This window comes from Juglans microcarpa x Juglans regia, chromosome 6D, assembly GCF_004785595.1.
Source record: "Juglans microcarpa x Juglans regia isolate MS1-56 chromosome 6D, Jm3101_v1.0, whole genome shotgun sequence".
NCBI lineage: Eukaryota > Viridiplantae > Streptophyta > Magnoliopsida > Fagales > Juglandaceae > Juglans > Juglans microcarpa x Juglans regia.
The window spans coordinates 19,006,432-19,017,768 of record NC_054604.1 but is presented as its reverse complement, the minus strand read 5'-3'; the positions used below and the strand labels follow the sequence as shown (position 1 = coordinate 19,017,768).

Sequence of the window (11,337 nt, the reverse complement as noted above, 5' to 3'; positions counted from 1 at the left end):
AGTTTATTACGATATTTATATATGGTAAAACTAATAACATATATTTTTTTTTTCTTTTGATAGGTAAAAAAAACTAATAACATATACTTATAAATACATATATATACATATATTTATATAAAAATATATATAAATAGCAGGGTGGTGGGGGCAAGGCCGAGTTGGGGCCAGCCCACCCCCCACCCTTGCTTGAGCGGGCACAATTGCCCGCCCCACCATGCAAGGGTAGGGCAGATGAGGGCAAGGTAGCGAGGTGCAAGGCCTGGTAGCGGGGTGCGGGACCTCGCTGCCCACCCCTATCTGGTTTTATTGATTCCTCCCACACATGTTTGTAAACTAAACAAAGCACAACTTATTAGAAGTAGGAGCTTACGATACATGCATTAAAGCCTCATTTTTTGTATGAAAAAGCAATTGTTTTAATACAATTACAAGCACCGGAAAAGCAAGGATCTCAGAATACAGGCCTGACGATTAAACATAAATGAATGGTTACTCAAACATATATCTCAGTCAAGGGAAGAACCAAAACCAGTTTCCTTGCTTGCAATGTTCAAGCAGCTCCTTTAAATTGACTGAAACTACAAAAAAATGTTGATGCAAGAGATTTTCCATTATTGTAAAGATAACTCCTCTTCATGTTGGGCTGCAATAAGGTCACCTTGGAACGGACAGCCCAAACTCTAAATCAATTAAGAACACAAAGACATATCAGAAGAAGCATACGAGAAAAACCAGTCTACATGGAAAATAGCAGAGATGCATTCAAATCACATTCAAGCGAACAACTCCCAAGTGCAATAACAAATGTGATGATTCTGTGAATATTGCTAATGTTATATTCTAAGATATAGCTAACTTAATCCCCCGAATTGCTTTATAACCAAGAATGACAAGAGACTCAAATATTCTAAAGTAGTTTTCCACATTGTTTTAATTTGAATACATCGGAGCATTGATGCAGGGCCCACCTCCAAATGCAGCACAAATGTCTCACGTGCCATCAACTCCATCTGAGAAAAGGATCAGCTATGTTACCATAGAATTCTTATTATCTTTCTTGTATATGAAACAAATTCAAGCCAAACACCTAGATCTGAAATTTTATTTGGTTTCGTACTCTGTTCACTAATCTTGAAAGGCCACCTTTAAGTTGTAGCCATTTCCATTTTTTTAGGTAGTTATCATAGGAACTCTTTCTTTTAACTCATTAAGATTTGGCTATTATCAAAGGAACTTTTACTTTTGGTATCACTACATTGCTTGCACAAAACTAGCTTATAACCAATGTCTTAATGCACTATAAGATGACCATCTCAGAACCTTGAACATTTTTTTGGTTGGGCATGTGCGATAAGTAATAAAGAAAGCAAAACAGAAATCGGAGGAGTTAAGAGAAGGGGAACTAAAAGGGCATAGGTTATATTAAAGATTGCCGAAGATTACATAAAAGACATTTCAGTGACTCCCACGGCAAAATGAACCCTTAACTTCGGGCATCCATAGAATGGTCTTATGGAGTATTAAGATGCTCTTTCTGTTTTCACTAGAAAAACAAATAAAGTCTAATGTAGATGAAAACAGCATTCCAAATGTGAACTATGGTGAGATTTCATGATCACTTGCAAGATATTCTAAAGGAAGCTATCTACTACAAGGTAATGGATACAAAAGTTCGGTGTTGGCTTCAAAGAAATCAAATGCAAAAACCAAGGCGTTGGCCTCAAATAAATGATACAAGTGAAGCACAAGAGCAAGGAAACAAAAACAATGGTATAATAAGCAATATCAAACATCAGCCACGTAAAACATGCATAGGACCATGTCTTGCAAATGCCTAATCATGATGCCAGTAAACAAGTTGTACAGAATGCTTGCAGGCCTAATTTCTTGAAAATAGTGCAGATTTTTTATAGTTGCCATAATTCTTTAGTAAAGCATTAGGAAATGACATTTCTGATTTTTGCTCAAGAAACCCACTATTGACAAGAATTTATTTATTTATTTATTTTTTATAGGTAATCAAAGATATTATATTCATAGAAACAGGCCAAGCCCAGATACACAGGAAGTATACATGAAAAATGCCTAGCTAGAGGTTACAATAGAGAGAAGAAGATCGTGGACACTAGGTCCATTACATACTATGGCCCCCGCCCATAAGAACAATGACTTAAGTTTTAGCTCATCCATTGTTCTCTCTTGATCTTTGAATCTTCTAGCATTTCTCTTCCTCCAAATACACCAACACAAATCTCCATATTGCCGCTACTTGGGATTCGCCGTGTAGTCCTCTCAAGCTTGCGAGGAAATCCAACAATTTACAAGGCGTAACCCAAGACAATCCAACTATTGAGAAAAAATCATCCCACATAACCTTGGCCACCTCACAGTGTAAAAGCAGATGATCAACTGACTCCCCATGCTTCTTACACATACAACACCAATCTAGGACAATAACCCATCGTTTCCTCAAATTATCTGTAGTGAGGATCTTGTCCAAATATGCTGTCCAAACAAAAAAAAACTGCTTTTGAAGGAGCTTTCGTCTGCCAAATGCTCTTCCACGGGAACATAGACATTCCGGAGTTCGTAAGCTTTTGATAAAAAGAACTGATAGAGAAAATACCTTTCTTAGAATGATTCCAAAGCATCTTGTCTCTTGTGCCCCCTGAAATACTTGCGGAATATAAACCTGCAAAAAACTCTATAATAGACTCCAACTCTCAATTTTGGGCTGCCCTAATGAAGTCAATATTCCATTGAGAGGTGCCATTTGAAAAGACTAGAAGGTTGGCGACCGATGCCTCCTTTCCTCTAGCTAGCGCAAAGAGAGCAGTGAAAGTAACTCGTACACAATGGTTACCACACCATTTATCAAACCAAAAACCGCAAACCATCGCCCATAACAAAATGTTCATGTCCTCGAAAGGTCCCCCAAAGACTCCTAATGTTTTTCCACAACCCCACTCCATAAGTGTCTTGTATCTCATTCGAGCACCATCCTCCCCAAGCTTCCCCAAACTATGAATCTATAACAGACTTCCATAAGGCCTCCCTCTCATTTTGGTACCTCCACAACCACTTACCCAATAGAGCTTGGTTGAATTTCATCAAGTGGCGGATCCCCAACCCTCCCCCAGAAATTGGGGTACAAATTGTTGACCTATTAACTAGGTGGAATTTGAACTCTTCCCCCAAGCCACTCCATAAGAAATCCCTTCGTAACTTTTCAATGCAGTTAGCCACCTTAGTGGGAAGCAGAAACAAAGACAAAAAGTAGGTGGGTAAGTTTGAAAGTGTTTTTAATCAAAGTCAACCTACCGCCTTTCGACAAGTATAGCCTCTTCCAAGCAGCCAATCTACGCTCCAACCTTTCTACCACATCATTCCAAATCCTTTCAGATTTAAAGGAGGCACGCAAAGATAAGCCAAGATACTTCATAGGAAGCGAAGATATCTTGCATCCTAAGGTAGTAGCAAAAATCTCCACATTGGGGACAACCCTCACAGGCACTATTTCCGACTTTGTGATGCTCAACCCTAACACAACAGCAAAACAAAGGAGTAGTGCCCTCAAGGCTTGAACCTAACCAAGATGTGCGCCACAAAATATGAGTGTCATCGGCAAATAGCAGGTGCGAAATGTTGAGCTTGTCATTCTCCACCGGAAATCCATAGAGTAACCCCCGTCCACTAGGCCCTTAATCATCTTACTGAGAGCTTCCATGACAAATAAAAAAAGGAGAGGAGAAAGCGGGTCTCCCTGCCTCAAGCCGTGAGAGGAGTTGAAGAAACCCACCTGTGTACCATTTACCAATATAGAGAAACAAACTGAAGAGATGCAAAATTCTATCCATTTCTGTCATTTTCCCCCAAAACCACATCTATCAAGTAAAGTAAAGTAAGAACTGCCAGTTGACATGGTCATAAGCTTTCTCCATGACAAGAATTTAAGCTTCCTTCTCCACATGACTTTGAAAAAGAAAGATATTACTAACACTATGTTCGCAGAAAATTTGTTTAGGAAGAGCAATGGAAAAGATAATACTTTTTATGGAAAGGAAAGGAGTAAAAAGAATAGATAAAGCTTCTCTTCTGACCTGGATAGTATTGATGGAAAGCTGAGGGCACTAATCATCCATTGGTTGTTTTAATGAGAGAAAAGAGGACAGGAAATGACAGGAAATTTCTGTTTACATGGGCTATGCCTATTGACTTCATCAATAAAATCCTTGAGTACATACCGAAAAAGAAAGGAACAGGCCGGAAAAAGTATATTTTAATTTTTACCATTATCCCCTTTCAGTAAATCATATGTTCCGTTTAGAGTGTTATTTAGCCTATTTTGTTCAAAGAACATTTCTCCCTACCCAAAACCATCCATTTATAGGCAGAAAGCCAATCCTCAAAAGGAGCTGTAAGTTTCCTCATAAATCCCTCCCTCCACATTTTTTTACGAGTATACAAACCCCTCCCTTTAGCTACTTAAGAGCATTGCAAAGAGAAAGTCATTCCCTACAATGTTTTCTATTTCTTTCCATCCAAAAGGTTATTTTGAAGCATATTTTATGATTTCAGGAGAGACTATTGAGAATAGTTCTAAATAGTTTTCACATAATGTAATACTTTTTCAAAGATACCAAGGCAAATTTCTAAGTAATAAGATGAATTATGAAGCACCTTGCATTAAAACCATGGAAGTCTACCATGTGTAAGCATTGGGAACCCATGAAGATGAGGTGTCAAAGAAATATTAAATTGACACCAGGTTACTGAACACAACATTTAGACTCTTCTCATTTAGTAGAAACCTTCCCAGAAAATAAGTAACACATCCACCCACTTGACCATTGCCTGATTGCATCACAAAGTGCTTTTGTGTTTGACTGAACTATGAGCTATAGTGACTAATTCAAGCCCATATTGGCCGTACAAGTGATGGAGCTCACTGACAGCATTTTTGTGGGTGGCTGTTTTGTTTTCGGAGTGGTTCTTGGTATAATTTTGGGATCTGAGGAAGTGGCTCTTCGTAGGTGTGAATTTTCTGGAGATGATTCTGGATTTTAACTTTTCGCTCATGTAGGTGAATGAAAAGTCTGGGATTTTTTCTCATTTTGGAGTTTAGCTACAGAATGCAGTGGTTTTCAACCCTTTCTCAGTAGTTTTCTGCAAGTTTGTACTAAGTTAATTGGTTCTCAGTTAGGGTTGTTTGCACTGAATAGGTGGCTAGAGATTCTTTTTTTCTTACAAGTAAAAAGAAAATTTTATTAATACAAATGAAATAGGTAAAACGAAGCCCATATACACAGGGAGTATACAAAAGAAACACCTAAATACATTTTAGGAACCAGAAATTAAAAAAAGAAAATATATTAACACTACTTCCATTGAGCACTATGGCCGAAAACCAAAGCAATAGGGTGTGCAAAAAAAGATTTCGAAGTTCTTCCAGTGTGCGCTCCCTATCTTCAAAACACCGTTCATTCATTTCCATCCAAATGCACCAAATAAGGCACAAAGGAATCATCCTGAGGACAACCATGAATACCATTCCAACAAGATAATAAATCCACCACCCTCAAAGGCATCACCCAAGCCATGCCAATTCTACTAAAAATCTCATCCCGCAGAGCCTTTGTCACCTCCCAGGACAACAATAAATGATCCACTGATTCCTCATTATTCTTATACATGTAGCACTAGTCCAAAACAATGAGGTCATGCTTCCTCAAATTGTCCATGGTCAACATTTTCCCAAGAGAGGTAGTCCATATGAAGAAAGCTACTTTGGAAGGGAAAGGCACAGGAGACCTCCAAATACACTTCCATGGGAAAGAATTAAAACTCTGCGATGCCAACAACTTGTAATAAGATCGAACTGTAAACTTTTTGCTCCCTTTGGGGTTGTTGAGAAAATGTTGGCTGGATGGAAACAATTGTATTTATCAAAAGAGGGTAGCATTACCTTAATCAAGAAAACCATCTCTAATCTTCCCACTTACTTTCTATCTTCATTTCCTTTGCCTGCAAGAGTGGCTAACTGGATTGAGAAGTTATTTCGTGCTTTCTTGTGGGGTGGAATGGGAGAGGAAGTTAAGTTCCATTTGATTAGTTGGGAAAAGTTTGCTCTCCCACCCCTAATGGAGGTTCGGAGGTTCATAATTTGAGGATTTTTAATAATGCCTTTTTGTGGAAATGGTTATAAAGATAACAATCAGAAGGGGAATCGCTTTGGAGGGAGGTTATGTATCATAAATATGGAAGTGCATGGGGTGGTTGGTGGTCTAATGAGGTAAGGGAGCGTATGGTGTGGGTCTATGGAAATTCATTAGAAATGGCTGGGAGAGTTTTGCAAGCCATGTTAGTTATGTAGTTGGAGAGGGTTCTAGGATCCGATTTTGGTTTGATATTTCGTGTGGTGAACACGCTCTAATAGGGTGTTTCCGGCCATCTTTTGTCTAGTTTCTGGTCGGCATGCCTCTGTTTCAAATCTGTTAGTTCGTTCTAACGGCTCCTTCTAGTGAGATGTTTGTATTACTAGAATTGTTCATGATTGGGAAATTGGTGAAGTTTTCAGTTTTTTACACTCTTTGAGGCTTGGTAGCAATGATGGGGATAGGATATCGTGGAGGTCCAAGGGGAGCAATAAGTTTACAATTCGATCAAATTTATAAGATGTCGACATCTTAGAATTGTTTTTCTTTTCCTTGGAAGTGTATTTGGAGGTCTTATGTGCCTTCCAAAGTTGCTTTTTTCATATAGGATTGATTCTCTTGGGAAAAGTTTGACAACAGACAATTTGAGGAAGAGCAATTTCATTGTTATGAATTGGTGTTACATGTGAAAGAAGCATGGGGAATTAGTGGATCATTTACTTTTTACATTGTGAAATGGCAAGGGCATTGTGGGATGGAATTTTCTATATAATCGGTTTGGCTTGAGTGATGCCTTGAAAGTGGTAAACCTTCTGGCTAATTGGAACGGTCTTCACAGTTATTCTTAGGTCAGGTGGATGCCGTTTGGAAGATAGTCCATTTGTGTCTTATGTGGTGTATCTCGATGGTTTTAATGATAAGGAACAAACTTTGGAGGAACTACAAAATTTTTTTGTGCACACGTTACTGTTTTGGTTTTCTGCTTTAGTGCTTACGTTTTCCAATTCTTAGAATATATTTAGGTGTTTCTTTTCTATACTTCCTGTGTACATGGGTTTCATCTATTTCATTCGTATTAATAAAACTCATATAAAAAATAAATTCCATAAACCCACCCCATACGCCCCCCTAACCTCATTAGAACACCAACCGCTTCCATCTCTATGATCAATAACCTTATTCCAAAGCGATTCCCCCTCTAATTGATACCTCATAACCATTTCCCCAAGAGGGCTTTATTTAATATCCTCAAGTTACGAACCCCCAAACCTCCATTAGAAATTGGAGAGCAACCTTTGTTCCAACTAATTAAGTGAAACTTAGCTTCCTCTCCCATTCCAACCCACAAAAAAGCCCAAAATAACTGCTTAATCCTATTAGTCACCCCTGCATATGAAGGAAACATGGATAGAAAATAAGTGGGAAGGTTGGAGAGAGTGCTTTTGATCAAACTAATTCTACCACCTTTCGATAAACACATCAATTCCACCCAGCCAACCTTTTCTCAATTTTCTCAATCACCCCATCCCAAGTGACTTTAGCCGTATAAATTGCCCCCAGCAGAAGACCCAAATATTTCATAGGCAAGGAAGCAGCAACTTTACAGCCCAAGACTCGCCAAGCTGTTAATATTGTGCATCACACCCACCAGAACCATCTTTGACTTTCCAATTCATCTCGAGACCTGACACAACTTCAAAACATAACAGTAAGGCCCTTAGCGCTTGACATGAGCACGATATGCATCACAAAAAAGAAGAGTATCATCTGTGAAAAGAAGATGAGAAATTATAGTAGAACCATTATAATCATTTCCCACTGAGAAACTGAAGAGAAAACATCCCCTAATGGAGGCCTCCACCATCCGACCAAGTGTCTCCATAAAAATAACAAAGAAAAAGGGGGATAATGGGCCCCCTTGCTTCAAGCCACAAGAGTTGCTAAAAGAACCAGCAGGGGAGCCATTTACTAACACCAAGAATCAAGTGGTAGAGACGCAATGCTAGATCCACAAACACAACCTCTCCCCAAAGCCACATCTCCCAAGCATATTAAAGAGGAAATCCCAATTCACATGATCATACCCCTTCCATATCAAGCTTGCATAATAAGCCTGGAACTCCCTCCCTCATTCTACCATCCAAGCGTTTATTGGCAATGAGAACCGAATCAAGCATTTGCCTCTCCCGAACAAAAGCATTTTGACACTTATAAATAATTTGTTCCATAATTGTACTCATGGAGTTAGCAAGAACGTTCAAGATAATCTTGTAAACCCCACTCCAAGACTAATAAGGCGAAAATCCTTTAACTCCAAAATCTCAGGTTTCTTTAGGATGAGAGCAATGAAAGTCACATTAAGGCATTTTTTGAACTTCTTAAAAGAATAGAACTCATGAAAGGCAAGCATCACATCATCTTTCACAATATCCCAACGAGCTTGCAAAAATGCTATAGAAAAACATTGGGTCCAGGAGCTTTGTCTTTTGCCATCCCACTAATCACCCAATGAATCTCATCTTCTTCAAAAGGTCTTTACAACCATCTTGCACTTTGAGGATCAAGGGACTCAAAACCCAAACCATCAAGTTTTGGCCTCCAAGTAGCTGGTTCCATGAGAATATTCTTATAGTAATGCACTATATGGTCCTTGATCTCGAAAGGAGGAGAATAAACGATTATTTGAATGAAGCATCTCAATAGCATTATTACGCAGATGTGAATAAGTCACTCTATGAAAAAAATTCATGTATTTATCCCCTTCTTTCAACCAAAGGGCCCTAGATTTTTATCACCAAGAAATCTCCTCCATCAACAACACCCTCTCTTTAGTCACCAACGAACATTTCCTCAACAAGGCTTCCTCAGATGGAACTCCATTCACCTCCCTCCCCCCCAATTCCTATAGTTCCTCCATAAGGTAATTCTTCTTATTTGAGTTTCAACCGAACAATAATACCTTAATAAGCACTTTAAGCCGAAACAAACACATCCTAAGATTTAACTAATACAACGTGAAAGACTGCATACTCTTATTGTATTGAGCTTCTAAATACATTCTAAAAATGGCTAATAGATAGTGGAAACTTTACTCAAAAGACTTAGGCCCGGTTTGGATACAAGAAGTGTTTCATCTCATATCATCATTACAACTTTTTCGAATTTTCACACAAAAAATAATAAACAATTCAACTTTTTCAAATCTTAAAACAATAATAATATTAAAAAAAATATTCTAACAATATTTTATTCAACTTTCAACTTTTATCTCAGCTCATCTCATTTCAATTCACTATCCAAACGACACCTTAAAAGGTCCAGTCCATGTGAACAAACTGCAAACTACCTTACAATCAAGCAACCCAAAATTGCACAGAAAATGTCATACAAATGGAAACAAGTAATGCATCTTGTGAAAATGCATAAATTCCTTTTTTCGATAAGTGAAAATGCATAAATTTTACAAGAAAATGATACTTTCAAATGTTACAGTTAAGGGCCACCTTCCTCAAATACCATTTTAAGAGCATCGATATAAATCAAGCATCAAGATTCAAGCCTCAAACACAAGTTTCTATCCTTAACTAAGCATTCTAGATGCTACTAAGAGAGCACTCATTTTCATACTTGATAAGTGCCAGGTCCAGCAAATTCCCATTTTATTTCTTTCAACCAACTCATCTTAGGTGCCTGCAGGAACCAAAATATTCCAGTTAGATGGTGATAAGATCTTCCACCAAAGCACTTCCTGCCACAACCATTGCCCCAATTCACCTTACTCATGAAATATAACTACTAAAAAATCTAAAAGCAGTGCCTCAGTGTCTCCACCACAACCTTAACTATGACCAGTACTGTATCCTAACGCAATCATGCACTACATTGGTATTAGGATAGAAGGTACGATACAAGGTACTACTTTTTTTATAAGACAAAAGATATTTACATGTGTGGTATCTATAAAATACGTGACCAATTAATTTTAAGTTGATTTTCAACAGTTTCATTCCCATCACTTTCTTCCATTTCAGTTCCAGCTTTCTAAACGCAATTTCAAAAGAACGCAAAGCAGACAATTGGAGAAGCAGCTGCGCAATTCAAAGCAATTGAGGAATGCATTAATTGGGTGGTAGTAGAAGCATGCAAAAGCCACTCACACTAAAGCAAAAAAAAATAAAAGATTTTTTTATTTTTATTTTACATGAGATTAGAGGCCTGGGGAGGTGCAGCAGAGTGTACCCTGCAAGACCGCTCGGCAACTCCTCGATGTTGTGCTCAGGCACGACGTCATTCTCGCGACTGCCACCGCGCTGTGCAACGGCAATAATGACTGCACGCTTCCCAATTCCGAGGGACACCTACCAAAATCAAACAAAAGAAGAAACTAAAATGAGAACAACTGAAAAAAGCTAAAAACATATGTAAACTAAGAGATAGAGACAGACCTGAAGAGTGAGAACCGGGAAAGAGGAATGGAAGTGGATCTAGAGGGGAGATGGACGCGCGGAGAGGTGGGCGCGGTGGATTTGGTGAGAGGAGATGTGCGGAGGCTAGATCTAATGGCGGATTTGACGGATGATAGGGATGCTCTGCCGGCGAATCTATTGCAAGCCGAAGCCATTGAAGGATCGAAGAAGAAGAAGAAGGCGACGAAGTGAAAATGTTTGGGAGGAGGTTGCAAGGGTTTAGGGTTTTAGCCTCATCTGGTCGAAGTAGACTGCCCCTTGTAGCGATTTGGGTTGGGCTCCCTACTTTCTTTTTTTTTCCCTTTTCTTACAGGGAAAATTTTAAATGTTAAATTAAAAGATATATTGCAAATAATTACACATTTTACAATTTTCTACAATTTTTTTCTAAATTTATTTTTAATCAATTATATAATCATGTTACTCCATTAAATGTAAATTTCAATATTAGACCCTTAATTTTATATAGAGTTGTAAAATAATTACAAAATAGATATAAGTGAATTGTTTTCTAAAAGAAATGAGGATTTAGAATATACAGTATAATATCTTTTTTGTTGTTCTTTTTTTCCAAATATGTAATATGACTTTTAAAATATAAAATTGAACATATATGGTTAAGTTGTTTCAAGAGCACAATTAATTATTTTCAATTGCAAACCAACCTAGAACGTATTCCATTTGAAATACACATTCTCCATGGTGATGATTTC

At 38.0% G+C, this 11,337-nt stretch overlaps 1 protein-coding gene across 7 annotated transcripts; it reads right to left on the bottom strand.

Annotated features, from left to right (window-relative positions):
* Positions 1–450: 450 nt before the first annotated feature.
* LOC121235106 (protein NONRESPONDING TO OXYLIPINS 2, mitochondrial-like) lies at positions 451–10,894 on the bottom strand. 7 transcript variants are annotated; one of them, XR_005934515.1, is made up of 5 exons: positions 10,604–10,894; positions 10,360–10,516; positions 9,786–9,848; positions 972–1,013; positions 451–683 (listed from the first exon to the last, which is right to left on the bottom strand). XR_005934515.1 is itself a non-coding variant. In XM_041131350.1 (4 exons), the coding sequence occupies exons 1-2, from the start codon at positions 10,777–10,779 to the stop codon at positions 10,366–10,368; spliced, it is 327 nt and encodes a 108-aa protein (XP_040987284.1). In that variant the 5' UTR covers positions 10,780–10,894; the 3' UTR covers positions 451–683; positions 972–1,013; positions 10,360–10,365. The 7 variants fall into 7 exon arrangements, 3 of the variants coding, with proteins under 3 accessions (XP_040987284.1, XP_040987286.1, XP_040987285.1); XR_005934517.1 differs by having other exon boundaries at positions 10,398–10,516; XR_005934514.1 differs by lacking the exon at positions 972–1,013.
* Between the last annotated feature and the right edge of the window lie 443 nt (positions 10,895–11,337).

Coding starts and splice junctions, on each gene's coding strand:
- LOC121235106 (XM_041131350.1), bottom strand. CDS start 10,779: ATGGCTTCGGCTTGCAATAGATTCGCCGGCAGAGCATCCCTATCATCC. Junction 10,517..10,603: donor TCCCGGTTCTCACTCTTCAG/GTCTGTCTCTAT, acceptor TGATTTTGGTAG/GTGTCCCTCGGAATTGGGAA.